General features: G+C 41.9%; 1 protein-coding gene across 5 annotated transcripts in view; it reads right to left on the bottom strand.

The window, feature by feature from the left end:
- Positions 1-22193, bottom strand: part of SMARCA2 (SWI/SNF related BAF chromatin remodeling complex subunit ATPase 2) — a 172854-nt gene that overhangs the window by 87962 nt on the left and 62699 nt on the right. For all 5 annotated transcript variants that reach the window (XM_060014673.1, XM_060014674.1, XM_060014675.1 and 2 more), the window contains exons 15-21: positions 18268-18431; positions 16859-16925; positions 16100-16210; positions 12971-13213; positions 11507-11620; positions 2727-2834; positions 2014-2100 (exon numbers count right to left, since the gene is read on the bottom strand). In XM_060014673.1, coding sequence (XP_059870656.1) covers positions 2014-2100; positions 2727-2834; positions 11507-11620; positions 12971-13213; positions 16100-16210; positions 16859-16925; positions 18268-18431 — 894 coding nt within the window. The remainder of the gene's footprint in view (positions 1-2013; positions 2101-2726; positions 2835-11506; positions 11621-12970; positions 13214-16099; positions 16211-16858; positions 16926-18267; positions 18432-22193) is intronic.

Genomic DNA, 22193 nt, shown 5'->3' with positions numbered 1-22193 from the left:
CATTTCTCTGGTTTGAAGATCCCCAGGGAGGCAGTGAGCCCAATCCAGAGACCAGGTTTCTAGTATGAAGTAGTATGAACAAAGGGTGTGTAAGCAAACAAAACGAAGACAAAAGCAAAACGCACACACCGTCTCTGGTTCACAAGTGTGATACCTTTGCAAATAACTGTGGGTCTCATTGCCAGGAATGTGCTCCTGAAAGTTTTTTACATTAAAAAAATTGCAAATCAAAGTCTCTCTTTCTATTGACTGCTACTTAAAATGTCAATGTGCACGCAAAGGAGGACATGTTACTTGGACCTATAGCTTCTTTGATTCCCCCCTTCCCTCCCCAGGTGCTCCAGACAGAAGCTTGACAACCTCTCCCTTCCTGATACGGCCCAGTGTGTCTCAGAGGTTCATCTTGGTACGATAACCAAAATGAAGTTAAGACTGACACCTAATTTTCATAATTTCTAAGTCCTCAAACTCCTCTATACTTTTACAAAGTAAATATCTTAAAGTTATTTTTAGGAAAAATAAGATAGTGGGTGACAGGTTGACCTGACATGACCCCGACCATTTTCATCAATAGATCTTTTTTTTTTGGGGGGGGGGCTCCTCCGATCCAACATGTACCCCCCACTAACTCATGGATACCTTACAGCCCATGTGTCACATTATTGGTTTACCAGACACTTCATACGTTATTTTTTTTTAAAGTTTATCCTCCTGCCAGTCCTATAATCTATTACCATCTGATGACAAGTCAAGTACTTATGAGTGACTTACACCAAGTCACAGTCAAAAGTGACCTGGGGTATAGACTTATTACCACACAGTGGATTCTCCCACGATGTGTCTAAACAGGCTTGTTGGTGGGACCTTCCCATCCCTCCCTTTCTTCCTTCTTTCTTTTCTTCCTTCCTTCCTTCCATCCATCCTTCCTTCCTTTTACTGTTGTCATTTTACTTATATTGAGGGCCTTTTACTCTATGAAGGAAGGGTTGCCTGTCCCTGAGGCAATAACAGTGTCAGGAGTTTTTCTGATTTCCCACCACAGGTGGGATAGGACTCCGGGACAGGGACAGAGGTGTGATATATACTGTCACCTAACAAGCACGATTACCAAAAAGAAGGAAGAAAAAAATAATCTTCAAAGTCAAGAATATTTCAGTCTCATTTCCAGGAATATGCTCCTGAAAGTTAAATTCCTAGAACCTTCTATTTATTTATTTGTTAATAAGCGGGTGCCGACACGGAGCCTGCAGTGACTTGCCCCATGCCTGCTTCTCATCTGTAGTGGAAAGTAAGCAGTGCCCTGGCAAGTAACTGTCGCCAGGACCATGTGCATCTGCGGCAACACTGAAAAGTGGAGGCTACAATTGTGGCTCCTTTTCCTTCCTGCTCAAGTCAATGGCTCCTACTGGGGTGAAATTGTCAACTTTAGGAAACTCATTCGCATGTAGCGAACAGGGCAGAATATGTCCTCTCCCCTAAAAATAGCTTCCTAGAGACCAGAGCCTCAGGATAAAAGCCTGTATCTACACTGTCATGAAAGAGGCCAGAAAGGAAAAAATACAAATCTAAGTAACAGACTAAAGTCAGTGACTTTTACAGAGAACATCCTTCTGTTCAACGGGTATAAATACATTATTTTAATATTTTCCACAGCATCCTTCTGAGGAAGCTGGATGTATTTATCATTATCTTCCATTTCGGAGCTCCTACTATAACAAGGCAAATCACAGCACCTACCCAAACCCACATAATTGAGCCATAGCTTACAGCATTTTCTCACTACTTGAAACTCCTGGTTATAAAATTCCAGATGCGCAAGTGTCTGGTGCCAATGAGAATCCGTAACTAGAAAATTCATGTTTGTTAATTCTGCTCTTCAAGCTATCAGGCCATGTTGTTTCAACTTCCACACGTTTTAACGCTCTTTTATTTTTTATTAAAAAAATCGTCTGCATAGTATTAGTAGGAATAGCACAGTAAGGATCAGGGTCACGACAGAGAACGCAGACTTACCTCAATGTGCTGAAACATATATGGGTGATTGCAGATTTTTCTCAACTGCATGATAGTGTTCATAAGTGTCTTAGCGCCTCCTTTCCCCTAAGAACAAGTAGAGGAGAGTGAAAATAGAAGTTATTAATTGATCAGGTATTTCCCATTAAAAAAAAAATAGGCTTCTATAGAAACAGCAAAGGGCCATAGGTCTTCTCGGTAACCCACACCTCTTGTGGTCCAAAGTTCCTGTTACTATTACATAGTTGTTTCTGAATTAGATATAACATCTTCCTTGTGACTAACTTATCCTTGAGGAGGGAATTATGCCCAGTGGATGGCTTTGAGAAATAACTGTCTATTCGCTAGGATTCACAGCTGTCTATTCCCTAGAACATGGAACAGATGCCCAGAGAATGAAACTGGGTTGTGAAACCTTCTATAATGCCACCACACCCTTAGGCAGCTATATTCCGTGCAGAACTGACACGAGCATAGCGAACTATTTTGGTGATACGAACACCAAGATGGTGTTCGTTTCTAACTGCTCCTATGCAGTTTGCAGGTAAGAGGCTAAGAGATTTTCTTAGGCAGCAACAATAGCTCCAGAAAAAGCCCAGTGATTTGCTTCGACAAATCAGCATTAGCAGGGATGTTTCCTAGGAGTATCCAGTGTCACAGCCCCAAGAAGATACATGACAGCACCTTGAGTTGCAACATCTTCCACAACGTACCTTCTTATCTTTCTCCGAACCGTCTGTGAGGAGGATCCCTTTGGCTTGCATATGGCGATACAGAATCTTCTGCAGAGCTGACATGTCACACTTGATCACATATTCAACCTGGGGAAAAAGAACAGTAAGTAGAGCGGGAGAGAGAAGGTGCCTGTTCTAAGAAGACTGTTGAGACATGGCTGCTGGTGGCACTCCTGGAACCACAAAGGTATCTCTCTTGCCCCCCTCTTGGATTCATGGAGGAGGTGGGGTGGGGTGGTGGTAGTGATGGAGAGGACCACAGTCGTCACTACTAAAGGTACCATTATACTGTAGAGACCTTCAAAAGGCTGTATGTCAATCACCACTGACACTAGGGTCATGTTTTCGGAAATTTCTTGACTTGTTCCATATTTGAGAGAAAGAGAGAGAGAGAGAGGCTGGCAAACTGTTCAAATTCAAAGATGTTCCACACAGAGTATTTTCTTTTCTATTTTTTTATAGTATTTCCTCTGCTTCCCACCTATACCTCCTTTCCTATGAACAGAACCGTTTTAGGAAAAACAGTGCTCGGCCAATAACCTCTGATTTTCTTTGGAAAACACATTTTTTTTTTTTTTTTTTTTTTGCGGTATGTGGGCCTCTCACTATTGTGGCCTCTCCCGTTGCGGAGCACAGGCTCCGGACACGCAGGCTCAGCGGCCATGGCTCACGGGCCCAGCCGCTCCGCGGCATGTGGGATCTTCCCGGACTGGGGCACGAACCCGTGTCCCCTGCATCGGCAGGCGGACTCTCAACCACTGCACCACCAGGGAAGCCCGGAAAACATTTTTTAAATGGTCCTAGGTGGCTACCCCCAATACCGATCTGAAAAAGAGATTCATGAGAGCCCTAGGCTGACTATATGTAATTACCCTCTGCTTTTGAAGGATGAGAGGATCCTACCCTAGTGAGGATAACAGGCAAAGGAGAGGAATTCATCCACAATTGGATGCAACTTTAGGACCATATTCTTTAGAGGCAAGGCCGCATGTGCTTCCATTTTGAAATAACAGAAAAATCCAATTTAAAACAGTGACAGGGAATTCATGTGCTGGTGGTTTCACACACACCTGCAATACTTCTCGCACGCTCCTAATGCACACAATCTGCCCTGATTATTTCCTATTATTGTTTTTCTTTATTAAAAATAATCCCCAGAATACAAATGTGAAATTTTCATAATAAACATCAGATTAATGCCTAGAAATCTGCAGAATGTGATTAAAAGCAAATCAGCAAGCTGCCTAATGTTTAACAAACTGATTAAAAATGATCAGGTTATTTTCAGCTCTGAGGGCCAGGGCGAGGAGGTCACAGATGAAGAGAAGTTGAATATTCATTCGATTGTTGCTTTAGAAGGAACCTGTCAGGCCAGCCAGAACCGCAACTAATAGCCTTTTGCTACTCGTTTTGATGCACCAAGTCAGATTAGAGAAAGGTGGACTCTTCTGCAGAAAAGTTAAGAAAGGCAAGTGACCTGCCATAGACTTGTTTTAGTTTTTAATGACTTTCTTGGCCAGGGTGGAAAAAACATCTCCAAGCTTAATAAATAAGGATGCACTGTTAGTACAGGCTTTGTGCTCCACAGACTTGATGCTGCATGTTTTTAAAGTACTTCGGCTTTTTCAAGAGCTGTTAACTCTTCACGAAACTTGATGACGGTGTAGAAGAATGTTAAACAACTTCAGAGTTTAACAAGCATAAGGATAAAAATGACACCAAGGGCTAGTATTATTGAGTTCTTTCTATGCACCAGGCCCCGTGCAAAAATGCTTTATGTGCCCTCTCCCATTTCACTACACAAGAGCTGTAGGACAGTTACATTTAGTGGTGTTCCAGTTTTATAGATAAGGAACCTGAGCATCAGAAAGGTTAAGTGACTGGGCTGAAACGACGCAGCTATTTAATGGTGTAGTTAGGATCGAACCAGACTCGACTTCCTTAAGCTCTATGCTAAGGATGACCACGGAGACTTTTAGGTTTCCCAGTTCTGCCCTGATGGTTCACCTTCACCTGGGCCTCCCTGCCAGCCAGCCTGTGCACACTTTCCTGAATGTGGAAAGGAGGGCTGAGGCTTGCTCGTGAGTGCGTTAGGAGACAGAAGAACCAGAATGAGGGACTGGACCCTCAACCTCCTTCCCATCAGTTAGCTGCCGCTAAGAGCTGGAGGGGAGGGAGTTTGGGAAGCAGGAGGCATGCACGATGATGCCATGCAGAGAGGGATGTCAAACACCCCCAGAGGGGCCAAGTCAGCGGAGAAGCGAGCTCAACCCTAGAACCTGATGGCTGCTGTAGGAAGGCGATGTTCCCCCCAGCCCTCCTCCCAAGCACCATTAGGGGGTACCAGAAGCTAGTTTGATACACATCATCAAAATCACCATCCTAAGTTTCACGACTATATTTTACGTTTGCTCCCTGTAACCTCCCAAACAAGTCCAAGCTGTTTTGTTTGTCTTTGTACTTTCCCCCAGGCCTGGGCTGAGGGTCCTTAGTCTTAGGGCTTCCTTTCCAAATTTTACTCTCCCCGAGGGCTCTTTGGAAGACCTTCCCCAATCATATCTATCAGCCAAAGTCAATCTTCCTTTTCATTTCCCGCAAAGAAGTGGTCATTAAACTTTTTCGATGGCAGTTCCTTACCAGGAAGACACGCTAAAGCGCCTCTTCCCAATACACGCCCATATATTTAACTATGAATTACACGCACGCGCGGACATTAATGTCTCAAAACACAAGTTACCTTTAGGACAGGGGTCAATGTTAAAGGCAGTTGATTTATACCTACATTTTAAGAGGCCAATTTGATGACATCTAATTTTTTGGGTTATAATGGGGCTGGTGAAAACCCACACTAGGAACAGGAGAGGTGGCAGGACTGCCCTTTTCCTACCGTCCATCTGTGCTTACGTCATCCGTCTTGTTTTCAACCTGCAATCCTTTGCAGAATCTTTTAAAGCCCTTCATTCATTCTGAGGGTCGGGGGTGTCAGTTTAGTTAAAATGAGATCATCCTAGAATCCTTTTATCTGGATACGGGGAAACCCGCAATGCTCACAGTAGGCAGAAAGCGCAGGAACCAGGCTGTGACGGGGAGCGGATATCTGATGCCCCAGGTGGAGGTGCTTCCCGTCACACTCCCGCCCGGGATAACCGATACAGTCTAAGCAAGGTATCCTGACTTTCTGATGTGCATACACACCACACGGGTACCAGTGTCCATCTGTATGTTAAATTAATAAAGCTTAATTTTTTTTTATTTTTAAGAGAAAAAGTAATATAAATGGAAGCTCTAAAATCTTCTTCCCACACCTCAATGGATTACTAGTAAGCACCTCCCCACATACTCACACACACCCGCTTGTGTGCTCTGGGGACCCCTGTCCTAAAACACTTGAATGCCTGGATCCTTCCTCCTGATGGGGTGGATGATGCTGCCTTTCATCGTCATGCCATTGCTCAGTGACATCTCACACCATGCCTCCAATTTCTGGTACAGCTCCTGCACCTTCCAGCCCCACCCAAGGGCAGTGCAGTGCACGGAGCAAGCCATCAGAGCTATGCATTGAGAAAAGGGCAGACTGAAGAATTCTAAGGTAGACATGCAGACTGACAGTGGCAAGGCGAGGAAAGTCTTTGTAATCATCGCACCATCTCAAACTCTGTTGGGTCTGGGTCACCTCCAAAAAACACGATGGTCCCTGATTAGAGCATGAATTTGAAAGTTCCTCAAAATATGCTGGTGTTGAAGGAAATAAAATCTATGACTCTTTAATAGGGATGATTCTCCCAACACGTTAGGCTTATGAGAGCCACTGGGACTGTTATTTTCAAATTATATGTAAAATTGGGGTGTTAGCCTCATGGACATGACAGTTATCTCCTAAGACTCCATATGTTAGTCATGATCAAATCGGTCCCTTCAGGGAGCTAAACTGGGGGGTTATATTGGCCCAGACTCTCCTCCCATATAACCCTGTAAAAGTTTTCAACCTTTATTCATAGTTTCTCCCTAAACACTATTCTTCACTTATAATTTCCCTTCCAAAAGGAGGCATTATTAGACCAATAAATCCAGACTACGGTGTGTGATATATTATCACTTTGTGAATTGAGATTTCCAAGATTAAATTTATGCAAGTCCCAGGTTCTAGAATCTATGGCAAGAGAGGAACAAAGTGATGATTAATTACATCAAGCATTCTAAATTTTTATATAATGAATATAAAAGCTGCCCATCTAAACAATGCTTTTTTGTGGTTTTATACAGATTATATCAAAATCAGGGTCGATTTTAGGTAGGTCAACCTCTAGTTAATCTCAGACATTGTATACATATTTTAGTATATTTAGACACACACACACACACACACACACACACACACAGCCAATGGCAAGTACAGTTGGTTCTTAATTATACAAAGGGGAAAGTCAGCACAGACAACTTCAAATGGGAGCTAAATCGAAACATCAATTTTTCTTTAGCTTAAGTTAGGTTTTATGTAATCCCTTTTCCATGAACTGCCCTTCTTCCGTAAGTGTAAGGAATGGATCTTATGCCAGTAGCTTGGTGGTGGTGTTGGGAGGGGCCTGGAGACAGTATATTCTCTTGCTCATTAGGCGTTTCATTAGACTCATTAAGTCATTAAATACTCATTGATTAAAACTAATTTTTATTAAATACTCATTCATTAAAACTAATTTTTCTATGAAGTAGAACTGCATTTATCAAACTGTGGCCCTTCTATGCCTGCTTTGGTATCATCTGAGGAAATACAGACTCCTGAGGTCACTCCCACTATACTGAACAGAATTACTGGGGCTAGGGCTGGTACTTTGTATTTTTAAGAGTTTTTCTATCTGAAAACTCAACAATAAGAAAAGAAATAATTGGGAAAAAAATTGGCCAAAGGTTTAAGCACCACTTCATCAAAGAAGACCTATGAATGCCAAATAAACACACGAAGACGAGTCACAGGATATCAGCACACAATTATTGAAATGGCCAACAGTGCTAAAAACTGAAAATATCAAGTGTTGAGGAGAATGTGGAGGAACTGGAATGCTCATACATTGCTGGCGGGACGACAAAATGGCTGAGACTCCTTAGAAAACCATTCGGAAGTTTCTTATAAAGTTATGTGTACATTTACCATATGACCAAGCAAGCCCACTCCTAGATATTTACTAAAATGAAATGAAAACCTATGTTCACACAAAAACCTATACACAAATGTTCATAGCAGACTTATGCATAACCATCAAAAACTAGAAACAACCCAAATTTCCTTCAGTTAAATGGATAAACAAACTCTGGTGCATCAATATAATAGAATATTATTCAACAATAAAAATGAACCAATTAATGATACATCCAACACCTTGGATGTATCTCAAATTCATTACACTAAATGAAAAACCAGATGCAAAAGGTCTGATGAGACGCATTGTCTGATTCCCTTCATACAACATTCTGGAACAGGCAAAACTACAGGGATGGAGAACAAATTAGCAGTTGCATGAGGCTAAGGGTAGAGGGAGAGTTTGACTAAAAAGTGAGAGCACTAGGAAATTTTTGGTCAGGGGGACTGGGAGACAGAATTGTTCTGTATTTTGATTGTGGGTAGAGTTAACGTAGCTATGTATTTGTCAAAACTCAGAACTATAACACCAAAAAGAGTGAATTTTATTATACGTAAATTAAAAAATAAAATGGAAATCCACTTCCCTGATTCTTTTTCATGAAAACATTTGAGCATCACTTCTATAAAATATTTAGCCTTTTCCTGCCATCGGCCACAATTCCTTTCTAGATTCCTTATGCAGCCTGAGAAAGACATATATGTTGTTTGTGGCTACAAGCAGATGGTGGCGGAAGAAAGCTCCTTATCCCCAAGGATGACACTTAAATGGCCAATCTTCCCCAGATTAAAAAAATCCTAACAAGGTAGAAAGAGCAAAGAGTGAAAACTGGCCAAACCACATCAATAACAGCTACATACACATGTCAAGTGATCAGTTCCCCTATTCGCCATGAAAAGGTTATGGGGACAGAGATGGGGCAGGAACACAGAAAGTGCCAGGACCAGAGGACAGTGAGAAAGAACTTGAAGTGAACAGGGAAGCAGAACCAGAAGTCAGCAACAGAAACGGCAGTGTGAGTAGAAAGTAAGGACTCTGGTGGTAGCAGCTGTCACCAGTTGAGCCCTTACCACGTGCCAGCCATAGTGTTATGAGTACTGCAGCCATTCAATCCTCTTCTGTGAAGCAGGTATTGTCTATTTGCCACTTCATTGATGAGAACACTGACACCCACTGGGTTAAGAGACTTGCCCAAGCTCACACAGCTAGTATGAGACGGAGAATGCAGTGGGGACCCAGGTCCACTCTGACGGGCAGAGCCCATGACTTCCACTCCACCAAGTTGCCTCCAGGTAAGGTAGCTTATCCACAGATAATTCAGTCATATGTTGGAGACAGTGCGGGTTCAGTTCCAGACCAACAAAAGAAAGGGAATATGGTAATCAAAAAATACTTTATTGCTAAAAAATGCTAACTATCATCTGAGCCTTCAGTGAGTCATCATCTTTTTGCAATGGTACATGCAAGATCATTGATCACAGATCACCGTAACACATAAAACAATAATGAAAAGGCTTGAAATATTGCGAGAATTACCAAAACGTGACACATAGACATGAAATTAGCATATGCCGAAAAATGGTGCTGACAGACTTGCTCAACGCAGGGTTGCCACAAACCTTCAATTTGGGGGAAAAAGACATGGTATCTATGAAGGACAATGAAGCAAAGTGCAATAAAATGAGGTATGCCTGTATATCACACACAGGGTGTCTAACATACCTCCAATATAAAAATATGGATATTAAACAGTACATGTGTACTTTATGTCAGAAACATGCTCTTGAAAATCTAATCTTAGATTTTTTAAAATTTATCAATACTCAGGAAGTTTTCTTGTGAAAAGAGCTGTGAAATAGACATTTTAGTAAAGCAAAGAATCCCTTTGTGATATAACCAATCACCCCATAATCCTTATGCTGCAAAAGTTTGGATTTTTTTTGCGGTACGTGGGCCTCTCACTGTTGTGGCCTCTCCCGTTGCGGAGCACAGGCTCCGGACGCGCAGGCTCAGCGGCCATGGCTCACGAGCCCAACCGCTCCGCGGCATGTGGGATCCTTCTGGACTGGGGCATGAACCCGTGTCCCCTGCATTGGCAGGCGGACTCTCAACCACTGCACCACAAGGGAAGCCCAAAAGTTTGGATTTTAATACAATGGATTTTCTTAAAACAGGGCATACTTTCAACTTGTAATGTGCTTTTAAAATATCTATCTATATTAGCCATTCAGGACTGGCTAATACAGACTAATGAGTAACAAGATTAAGAAGTTTTATGGAATGAATAACTGAAGAACTTCAGTTAATTGCCTTTTATTTTATAGCTCTTCTAAAGAAACAAAAGGAAGTATGGGACAAATTAAAATCTTTAACATTCCATCTCTGTAACTTGCAGGATCTCAGTAACATTCAAGGCAGCCACATGACCACTGTACCCATTCCCCAGCTTATTCTGTAACTAAAGTCCATACTGAATAGAAAGGGGGTTACCCAAAGATGCCAAGACCACACGAAGTCAAAGAAATATCAACGGCATTCAATCCCCAAGATGCATTCACTAGCAAAATAAAATACTCAGATATTTAGGTTGTTGCTGGGATAAGCATGGTGTAAGAACCGTGTTAACATTTAATTTTTTTTCCAACTGCTAATGAATAGGGGCTTAGGGATCAAAATTCTCTCTTAGCAAAGTGATCAACTTTGTATACTATCTTGCCAATCCCACTTAAAACTGGGCAGGATGAACCACTCTGTTCAAAAAACAGAGTCATTAAAACACAATGATGCAAAACACACGTTTCACAATTGGCTCCCCTAAAGAGAAAACGCACATCAAACTATCTCATGCAACAAACAGTGCACAATGCCAAACAATCTATCTTTTAAGAGAATGAAACGTAGAACTCCAGTGTGTGCGGTTCCAAACTATGATCAAAAACATATTAAACCAAAACCCAAATCCAACCCCAAAATGTGGAGCTAAGGGCTCAGAAGACATTCTAAAGCACTGAAAAATCAGTGTCCAAAAAGTCATCTGAAAAATATTTCTTAAAATGTTCACGGGAACTTAAATTAGATGATGCGTCTGTAATTTGCAGGAACCCTAGTTTTCACTTACTATCAGAACCGTGACATCCCAAGCATCCGATAGTAAACACATTACCGGGAAACCCGGCAAATGTTTACCACGTCCCTTGGTACTGATACAAGCCCCAAACTCAGAGGCTTATGTGGCTCAAAGCAGAACATTTCTATGGCGCCCGCAAGAGTGAACTCAACGAGGTTAGTAAAAAGAAAAAATCTAAAGTTAAAACAGAATGTTAATTCATGTAATGTTAAGTGAATGTAAGTTAAAGCTAAAATGTAATGAGACTTAATGAATTTGGTGATTTTTTAAAATCTGCCCCCAAACTTTTGGAAACCAAGATGAAATGCTAAAACTTCCCTTCTCTCTCTACATTAAATCCCCTAGCTTCCATTTAACAAAAAAAAATCCTTTAAGATATTTCCCAGTTACCTGGAACTAAAATACATGCCTGCTGTTTCCGAAACACAATTTCAGGGGCAGGTAGTCCAAATGTATTGGCAGGGGAAGAAACTACAACTTTTGAATTTGCAACATACTTTTTCTGGAAGCTGGGATTCAACTTCTTTCTTCAGTCTCCTCAGTAAAAATGGTCTCAACACCTTATGCAGACGCCTGATGATCAATATAGTTTCTTCTTCATTTAAGTCCACCTATAGGAGAACCTTAGATGAATTTGATCTTTTGCTTTTTTTAAAAAAAAGATCTCTCATGCAATGACTCTTCATGTTACATTTATTATTGGTTTCAATGTATGATTGAAATTTTATGTGCATTAAGGCTAGGTTTATACCCATCATGTACACCTCAGAATGCTGTTCCCACCTTCCTACCAGGTGGTAACAGAACAGCCTCTAAATGGGTGTCTTGGTCTGAATGCTGAGTTTTGTAGAAAACGGCCCAGAGCCATCCGTTTTAGATCAGGAGTGTTAACAGCTCAGAATTTTATGGGATATGATTGCAGTAAGGGCTGACTAAAGGCTGAGGTAGAACACGAGTAAAAGGGCAAGAGTTAATGCGTTCTTCCTTCAAACTGAAGCATTAAGTTAGGCTCTTAACTTTGATTGTCTCAGATGCAGAAACATACCAAGGGAACAGGGCCTGAACCTGAAAAGAACAAGAGTGGATCCAGGTTACATCGGTGGCTTTCTAAGCCCCTCTACCTGCATCCTCCTTTGCTCTGCTCTGATCTTGTTCAAGTTCAGTCCTGTTTATACATAACTCCTTCGCTTTCTCTTTCACCTTCCTCTATTCACCTCTAGGGGGCAGAGCTGATTGACGTTACCTTCTCCAAATGGGCAAGCCAGTGAATTCCTAACAAAAGGCTAATGTACCTGTGACATCTCAAAATTAAAGGGCCAAATAGTTCCAACATAAATTTCCCTGAAGCATTTTAAGTGGCTTTTCGTTCCTATAGTGGAAGGAACGATAATAAGAAATTTGAAAATGGCTACTCCAGGGTTTGAGGAGTTATTTATATACACACAAGACAGGCTTACATAAAACCTGAAAACAATGTGTAAAGAAAATTAGTATAAACCAGTTCGGTTTTACATACAAGCTCTTAATGTGGAAATGGCTTAAAGGGAAGCCCAAGTTTCTAACAAGGAAATATTTCTTTTTAAGGTTTATATTCGGTTGGTTGAGTTGTGGTTAAATAGATTGAACAAATATCTCTGCATTTATCCTCCTTGTGGCCTGTAGCAGTTAAGCACTCCACCAGCCAGAAACACCCTCTGTTGGCCTGGTTAACACACTGGCAAAAGACAATGGGATTAGGACACCCTAGATCCTAGATCTTACATCCATTATTAGATCCATTTTCTTTGGATGGAAAAATATCCCTGGAGTGAGAACATACACATCCACCGATTGGCTTCCTGATACTTTCCAACACTGTAAACCACCCTATGGGTTTTCTGTGGCTCTAGTGTTCTCAGCTTTAGGTCTTTTCATTTCATTTCATTGTGATGCAGCGGGAAAAACAAAAGTTAGGCCAGTACCCTTTCTCCAGTCATGGCAAATGGAGCATTAAACCACTGCTCAAATGTGCTGCAGCTCTTAAAAATCGTGGGAAGGAGGAAGTTGAGGAGGGCCCAGAGCTCCGGGAGCTTATTCTGCAGGGGGGTCCCGGTCAAGAGGATCCTTCTGGGGGCCACGTAGTGAGTGTTCAGAACCTGAGTCAGCTTGCAGTGGTGATTCTTCATTCGGTGGCCTTCGTCCACTATCATGTATTTCCACCGAATCTATAACACAAGAGGAAGGACCAACATGCGGTGAACAAGGGAAAACACAACTGCTTCTAAGAGGCAAGTGGTGATGTGGAAAACCAAAGAACTCATGCTTGGTAAAAGCTATGACATGAGATTCCTTAGCATAAAAGAATCTTAACAGTCTATTTCCCATACCTGACAGATCATCGTGCACTACGTAGTAATGGAATGGATTGATAGAATGTGATTCCAAATTACCCTTTCACAGAGACGGAAACTTGGGCCCAGAATGAAATGGTTGGGCCAGAATTAGCTCCTGTGTCTCCCCATCCAATACTCCTTCTATTAATGTTATGTCATGTCAGCTATGCCGGATTTAATGGCTCTGTTACCTCTGCTCATAGTAAGTACAGAATATAGCTCCTCACTTGAAGCACAGGTTAATGACTGATTTCTCCAAGATGGCGTCAGCAGGCACCTGCAGCGGAAGTACTCTGGCTTCGTGCCCTTTTTCTATTGCCTTGGCTGACTACTACCTTCAGGGTTTGGCTCATGGTTTTTTTTTGTTAATTTTTTTTTTTTAATTTGAACTTAGTTGCTAACGTTTAAAAATTGGAACATTTCACATAAAAATCTGGACATCCAGCTTCTTTTAAAACGTTAGAAGATCTGGCAACCCGGACTCTCTTAGTTCATACATACTCCTTACCTGCCAGGTCTAGGACCCCAATTTCAAGATGTCTAAAATGAAAGGAGAGACTTACTGGCAGAGAGGGCAGTGCTAAAATAGCATTCCTCTGTTTATGCCAAAACTTCAGAGTTAAACACAATATATTCCACCAGCATAACTATCACTTCAAAAATTAAAAATGTGACCATATGTCACGATCTTCCTTCCTAAGTCTACACACAGTCCCCTTCCCCTCTCACATGTGACCCTTCAGCCCTCTCCAAGGTCATTGTTTCTCAAAGTGAGAACAATGAGGAATATCCCACTAAGCCTATCCATTCCCCACAAAACAGCGGCAATGGCCAAGAAAAGCATCTGGTGCTCAGATGTCCCTGGATCCCGCTGCAAAGCTCTTAGAGAGGAGGGAGACGGCAAAGCGTTCTGTAAAGTCCTCTCCTTCCTCATTAGAAGCACCAGTGAAGTCCCGGGAAAAGGAATAAAATCATCAGTCAGGCTGGGATGTTCGGGTAAAAGAAACTCCCAGAGTTTTTAAATTTTTTTTCCTTCCTCTGCTACCTCTGAGAAAATTGCTTAAGGATAATTAAAGTTGTACGATCAATTGTCCCAAAGTTACCAATAGCGTGAAAAGAGGCCAGGAGATAAAAATGTATTTAAGTCAACATTCTAAATCTACTTCCCTGCCTAACTTAGCTTCTGAAATAATAAACAAGGAATCAGAGGCCTATGATTTTGCTATCGGGTCTACTACTAATTAGGTCTTGCACTCAGAAAAAAATGACTACCCCTTTCTAGAGCTTCATTTCTCCAGTGACAAATAAAAGCAATACACCTCGTTACCAGGCGTCTCTGATGAATTCTGAAACACATAGGCAGAAGACATGATATGAATTTTCTTTAAAGGATCTCAAATGTACAAACACATTCCCACAGTTATATTGAAAACACGTCATTCCTGACACCGCCAAATTCATCTTGGAGCGTGAGGAAGAGGAACACAGCATTGTTGCTGGTGCCGTCTCAAGGATTAAACAAACCTCCCCTGGGAGCCCATTTCCTCTATGTTATTTCCTAGGAGGCCATGAACAGAACTCTGTTCCCAGGGCAAAGGTTTAATGCAGAGATAGAACAGACCCCAGAAACAGTGATTCTGTTCGATTCTGACCATAACTTAGTTTCAGATTATAGTGCTTTCAAAACACCACAGGGTAAAAGAAATTACTAAAGGAAAAAAAATTAAGTTTTCATGCTTCCTCTATGACAGAAACTACTCCCATCATTCTACATGAATATATTAGGACACAAGATGATATAAATGGAGAAAAAAATTCTATTTTTTGGCTAAAGGACAACTTAGGACATACAAATTAGCAGACATGTAGGTCACAGGTAGAAAACGACTCTTTCCCGGCTCCAAATAAATAGTCACAGAAAGAGCCCAGAGTAATTCAAACAATAATAGCCCATTATTTCACCAGGAAAAACATAAAACAGGAACAGCACAAAAACTGCAGCTGGGATAAATGTTCATATGGAGAAGACCATATGGAGAAATGCCTACTCATCTCTGGAGAGACAAAGACATAAGAGAAATGACGTTACGCTGCTGACAATATCCCAGGGCAACAAAAACAATTATTTCTTCCATAAGCACGACGTTCAGGGCTGTTGGAGAGAAAAAAAGAGTTGAAGGAACCCAGGTGAATTCTTTTTTTTTTTTTTTTTTTTTTTTTTTGCGGTACGCGGGCCTCCCACTGCTGTGGCCTCTCCCGCTGCGGAGCACAAGCTCCGGACCCGCTGGCTCAGCGGCCATGGCTCACAGGCCCAGCCGCTCCACGGCATGTGGGATCTTCCCGGACCGGGGCACGAACCCGCGTCCCCTGCAGCGGCAGGTGGACTCTCAACCACTGCGCCACCAGGGAAGCCCCCAGGTGAATTTTTTTAAGAGATGCAAGTGCATAAACTATGATAGGATAGGGTAGGTAAGAGTCCCAGGATCAGTGACATACAACCACCACCAAAATAAAACACAAAAAACCCCAGCATACATAAAATGAAAAACGCATGACCAAAATACATCTGACTGAAAAAGAGAGAGAGAGAGAGAGAGAGAGAGAGAGAGACCAGCCATCTAAGGAGCAAATTATACTAGTGAGTATAATCTGGGGAACACTTTACACTCCAGTTGCGATAGTCCATAATTAGAGATAAGAGAATTTTTTTAAACATACCTTTGCAAGAATGTGCTTGTCTTTTATAATGTACTCATAAGTAGTCAGGAGGACATTGAATTTGCCACTCCGTAACTGGGGGACGAGGGAGCGACGCATGGCAGGGGTGCCCTGAATGGGAAGAAAATACAGATGTATATTACCCGATGGAAGGAGGCGTGCGTTGTCTCTCACTACTCAGGCTTAATGGAGCCCAGGCATGTGACTAAGGACTGCACATACATGCAATTATCATATACAGATCCATTATCCAGGAAGAAAGTGCTTGGCAAAATTGCTCACACGTCTGGACACTTTTCAGACCTTTACGGAGAAGCTTTCCCACTGCAGACCGAGGGAAGCGGGGGAGAAAGAAAAGGAAATTATGGTGACCCCAAGGTGGCAGAGAACCCGCTGCTCCGCTGAAAGGCTCCATTTCTACAGGAGCGTCCAGCAGGCGCCCGGGTAATTGTCTAACTTTGCAGGAACAGTGGGCATGGCAGCAGCACGCGGGATGTGTGATATTTGTCATTTGTATTACTCTCATCAGAAACCTCGCAATATGATAATTAACAATTTTCTTCTGCGTTTCCCTATCTGAAAGTAATTATGGTTTATTACAGTAATCTTCTTGGGATGATTAACTCTCACTGTTCAGTACATGATGTACATGACAAAACTTTACAACCAGATACAGTTCACAGATGTGCATAGGGAATGAAGAAAATGGGGTCTATATATAAATGTGGAAAAGCAAAAAATAAATACAGGATTCCAAACCTTGTAAGAAATTTTCACCACGGAAGGAGCCCATTTGTCAAATTCATATGTCCAGTTAGATAGAGTCCTATAGAACAAAAGAAAACAAAATACAGAGAGACATCTGTATAAAAATCTGTGATTAAAAAGACGTTCTTACTTTTAGGTCTCACCTTGAAAGGGGCTAGAGAATATAAAATAGCTCAACTGCATATTCATTTTAAAGGTGTGGAAATAAGAGATAAGTTAGAAATAAGCCGCCACAAAGCATGACAAGTTTGTTTGTGGATTCACACGAAATCTCATAAGAGAAAAAAAATTAAAGAATGCATGAATATAGATGGCGAAAAACATCTTAATTTTAATACTGAAAAACAGCAATTACCAGAGTGATTTGGGGACTCTTCAGAAACAGCCATATAAAGTTCAGAGAAAAGTTGAGTCAGGAAAAAGAAACGACAGAAGCACATGAACATACTAAATAAATCTGTCAAGAGGGGGCAGGGGAAAAATATTAAATGCCTTAAAAGGCAAAATCCCTGAAAGCATCAATGTAACATATGAGTCAGAACATGCAAAACACAGATAAAACCCAAAATATATGTTCAAGATGTAGATAATATGGAAAGGGTGTCTAAGTTCCACGGATTCAAATAATACGGATTAAAGAGGTCTGTAAATAACTCATTTAGACAAAGTTTGAAGGAAATACTAAAACAATATTTTTTCGCAAGGCCCAAGTCTGTAATTAGCACTGAGATCTAGAAGAGGATCTCAGTGAACAGAACTGCAACCTCACACCCACAGTCAGAGACACACTCCCATCCAAGGAGGGCGGTTTTGAACAGGTATCCCTTCCCTCAGGGGTATCCACCAAAGACCCACGAGGAGCCATGCAGTGGGCGAGGCACCGGGAATTTAACAGTGAAGACCCATCCTTACAAAGTGACAAAGTCACTGCAGATAAACTGCGAGTACTGAGGGCGGTTTAATGCAAAATTCATAGTTACGATTTTGATTTAGATTCTGCTTTAAGAGGGACACTGAAGGAAGATTTAAGAATACATAATTTTTGAATATATATATAAACTTTTGGAAATGGAAAAAGAAAAAAAATCAAAGAAATCTTAAAAAAAAATCAAAACCTTTCAGCTTCATGAACCACTTTAGGCGTGATGAAGAATGAGACCCACTGCACAGTGTGCAGGCTGTGTAGACCGCAATGCTAAGGGCTGAAAAAAAATCACTTCATCCTGTGCTTATGCAGCCAATCAAAGGGTGGGAAAAGAAAACCTAAATCCGGATTATATGCTCTTGATAATCCCACTACAGGTTACAATTCTGCCTTAAGGGAAAAACAAGGACAAACTATGAATAGGGCAAGCTCCAACATAAAGAAAGATAACTGCAGAATAAATGGCTTTACTTACGAAAGGGGAACAATGATGAGATAGGGGCCATTGAGTCTTTTGTGCTCCATCAGATAAGTGATGAGTGCAATGGTCTGTATGGTCTTTCCCAGCCCCATTTCATCAGCTAAGATTCCGTTCAAATTGTTATTATACAGAGAAACCATCCATTCCAGGCCCTGGAGCTGAAATGAAGAGTAATTGCTTCAATTATCCAAGATCTGCACAGGTAATTAATACTAATACAAAGCAAGTGAGGCTGCGACTTCTTAACTCCTCGGTGCTGTACGTTGGATTTCCCACAGTAGGAAAGTACGGGAAGCACCAACACAAAGAGAATTTCATATATGAGCCTGTAATCGCCCCTGATGCTTGGCAGGTGCTGAGTGCTAATCAGATTTAGAAGTGATGGGCTGGAGCATACTGGGGGGACTTTAAGCAGCTTTGCCGTTCATCCCTACTTAGCATTTCACAGTACATGACATTCTAGAATTATTATAAATGAAGAAAACCCAAACGAAAATCCATTCCAACCACTCCAAGCACAAAAAGCCACCATGAGGATTAAAGAAAAACAAACCAGAAGGCAGGTTTGGCACGAAGATCACAGGTCATTAGAAACAGCCTTCTCGGTGACGAAGAGCCTCCCGGCCCCCCGGGGTGGGATCCCCTCAAGCGAGGACGCAGAGTGACCAGGGAGCCAGGGGCACCTGCTGGGCCCACAGGAGGGCACTTCCTGGCGGAGAAAGCTCCCAGGCATCACATGGAAACTTGCAATGTAAGTGCTCCCCAAGGGCAGCTGACTGCCTGGAAACATGTTCAACATATTTTTAAAGAACAAAAGCACAGCACCAGAGACACAGTTTTGGATTTCCATGTTAAACACAAGAAAGTCTGGGTGAAAATACAACATTGTTCAACTTCCCTCTCCAACCACTAATTCCCTTCCACCACCATATCACAGATTCTGGTTTAAGTGATAGGATCGTATTTCTCTCTCTCTCTCTCTCTCTCTTTCTTTCTCTCTCTCTCTCTCTCTCTCTGTTTACTATCTATCTATCTACCTACCTATCTATCTATCTATCTATCTATCTGTATATAATTGCTAAAGTCAATTTAGCTTGCTAATGAAGTTATGCTTAGGGAAATGTTAATTTTAATTTGGTTTATGTAAAAACAAAGCAAGTGATTCTTTTACTTTCAGTATTTGTTAAATGGACCACGCAAGGAGCTAGAGCAGATGGAAACCTAGGTATGTAACATGCACGCCTCCCTTCAGAAGCTTGCAGTCAGAGGACCCGGTAAGCCATTCACGCACCAAGACGTGGTTGGCAGTGCCAGTGTCATACATATAAAATTGTATGGGCCAGAATTTTTCTTGGGAAGAGTACTGCAATGGTTTGAAGAAATACTTGGATAAGCACTTAGGGTGCCTCATACCATGCAAGACTCCGAATCATCCTAAAGGTTTTTGCAGAGGAGCAGCAACACCAAGAAATGAGAGGAACTGAAAGAGGTCCCACGGGGATGCACAAAAGACACAGGGGCAGAAGGGGAATGCCGGGAACTCTTAGTGGTGGGTGGGAGGAGATGCACACCTGCAACATGATTCCGAGAGCACCAGACCTTTAGGAAATTCAGCTAAGGTGGTAGTGGATTTCTTTTTTTTTTTTTAATGAAAATCGGCAAAGGGGCTGAATTTTGCATCTGTCTTAATCCCAGATAAAACAGAAGCAGAAACTGGCAGCAGAGGGGACTAGAAATTCACAAAAAAAGTGGGAAGTGATTTGGACTTTCCTAGACCATGGAACTGGAGGGGTTGGGTATTGAGCCAAGCTTACGTGGCTTTCCAGGAAGCAGCAGGAAGGCCTCAGCTATGTCAAGGTTAAGTAACTATTTTCAATACAAAAACTTGTCAAGGAGCAAGACGATAGAAAGCATACTCATGGATACAACGATCTGGGAAGCCTTTGAGCCACAATTTCAGTTGGTTTGTGAGAAATAAAGAAGATTTCATCAGGTAGATATGGATGGTCAGAGACCAGGAAGAAGAAACTCCATGAAGCAAAAACCCAGAGGCGGGCAGAGTAAGGTATGTTCAGGAAATCTACAGCAGCCCAGTAGAGGAAGAAGGCCATAATATTCACATATGGAGGGCTTCCCTGGTGGCGCAGTGGTTGAGAGTCTGCCTGCCGATGCAGGGGACACAGGTTCGTGCCCCGGTCCGGGAAGATCCCACATGCCGCGGAGCGGCTAGGCCCGTGAGCCATGGCCGCTGAGCCTGTGCGTCCGGAGCCTGTGCTCCGCAACGGGAGAGGCCACAACAGTGAGAGGCCCGCGTACCGCAAAAAAAAAAAAAAAAAAAAAATTCACATATGGAAGTAGGAGGAGGTAGCTTTGAGAAGACAGTGACAAAGAATGCTTTCAAAGGTGCTGGATGGCAGGAGGAAATCAATGTAGCGTTAAAAGTTATTCACGAGTAATCTAACGATGCACCTGCCATATACAGACATACAAGAGTTCATCAGAACCAACTACAAGTTAACATCTATGTCAGGTGGGCCAAATCAGATGAAAACAACTTTGAACTTCATGAAAGTAGCATGGTCTTTGGAGAAAACATGACCTTACTACAGCCAGAACAGTGGTTCTCAAAGTGTGCTCCAGGGACTCCTGAGGGTCCCCAAAACCTTTTCAGGGGATCCACAAGGTCAAAATGATTTTCTTATTAACACTAAGGTATTATTTGCCTCTTATAATGTGTTGACATTTGCACGGATGATGCAAAAGCAGTAGTGGGTGTAAACTGCTGGCACTTTAACACAAATCAAGGCAGTACTGTAGTAGTGGCCTCTGTATCCTTCACCCTGATGCAGTGGCAGCCAACACACTGCCACGTTTTAGGAGTTTAGTGGATCCAAGTTCAGAGAGTTTGAGAACTGTTGGCCTAAAGCATATACTTCCTAAAGTATATTCCAAAGGGCCCTAATTTTACAGGATGTGAACAGGTATATGATACATGAAAAGAAAGTTTGGTCGTCAGAGAAATTTGGGAAATACGAAGTGAAAGATATTTCACTGCAGGATGCTGATATGCAGTTAGAGTTTACACATTTATTTCTGCAGAGCCCATGCGTGTGTTGACACACACCATGGATTACCAAGAAGGGTCATTGCTAGAGTGCCCAGATGTCTGGTTGGCTTGAGAAGTCCTGGGTGACACCTATGATCAGTAATAAGGGCCACTGTTCATTCTCATAAGTATCCAAATTTGGAATAGTAAATTATACCGTAATCCAAGCTCTATCTGACAGTATTTCCCATATTTATTTAACCACAGAACCTATTTTTCCCTTTCTTTTGGAGGTCTATCTCATGGGACAAATGTTCCAAGGAACACGCTTTGGGAAACACTGTGAAGTAGAAGGAGGTAGAAGACAGGAGCTGACCTCATTCTAGACAGGTCAAATGAAACGCACGTTATGCTTACAGCGTAGTTTTCATCAAAGCAGGGATGCTCACCACTCTAATGTGTCTTAAAAAAAAAAAAGCATGTAAATGTAGTAGATAGCAACTCCTAGGTAGCTGAGTCCATAGTGTTAAACTACAGACACCACTGACATTTTTGAAGAAATATATACTTCATTTACTTCAAAAAAGAGGCACAGATGTTCCCTACACTCATAGAATGTGGCTGGGTTTTCCACTCCAAAGAGATCCACGGTAAAGGGGTTCCAAAAGTTAACCCAGGATTTCTGAAAACACAATCCATCCCAAAGCCATAGAAGAGAAAATGGGTACGCTCTAGGGAAGACGGTAAACTGGAACACTCTAAAACAAAAATTACGGGCACAGGGGAGAGAATCGCCATATTAGAAGCAATGCAACCCCAAATGTTTGCCATGGTCAACTCTCTGCAGCAACGGGCACGCGCACAACATACTCTC

The sequence above is a fragment of the Delphinus delphis genome, chromosome 6, assembly GCF_949987515.2.
Source record: "Delphinus delphis chromosome 6, mDelDel1.2, whole genome shotgun sequence".
Classification (NCBI taxonomy): Eukaryota; Metazoa; Chordata; class Mammalia; order Artiodactyla; family Delphinidae; genus Delphinus; species Delphinus delphis.
This window is presented reverse-complemented; position numbering and strand designations above follow the sequence as displayed.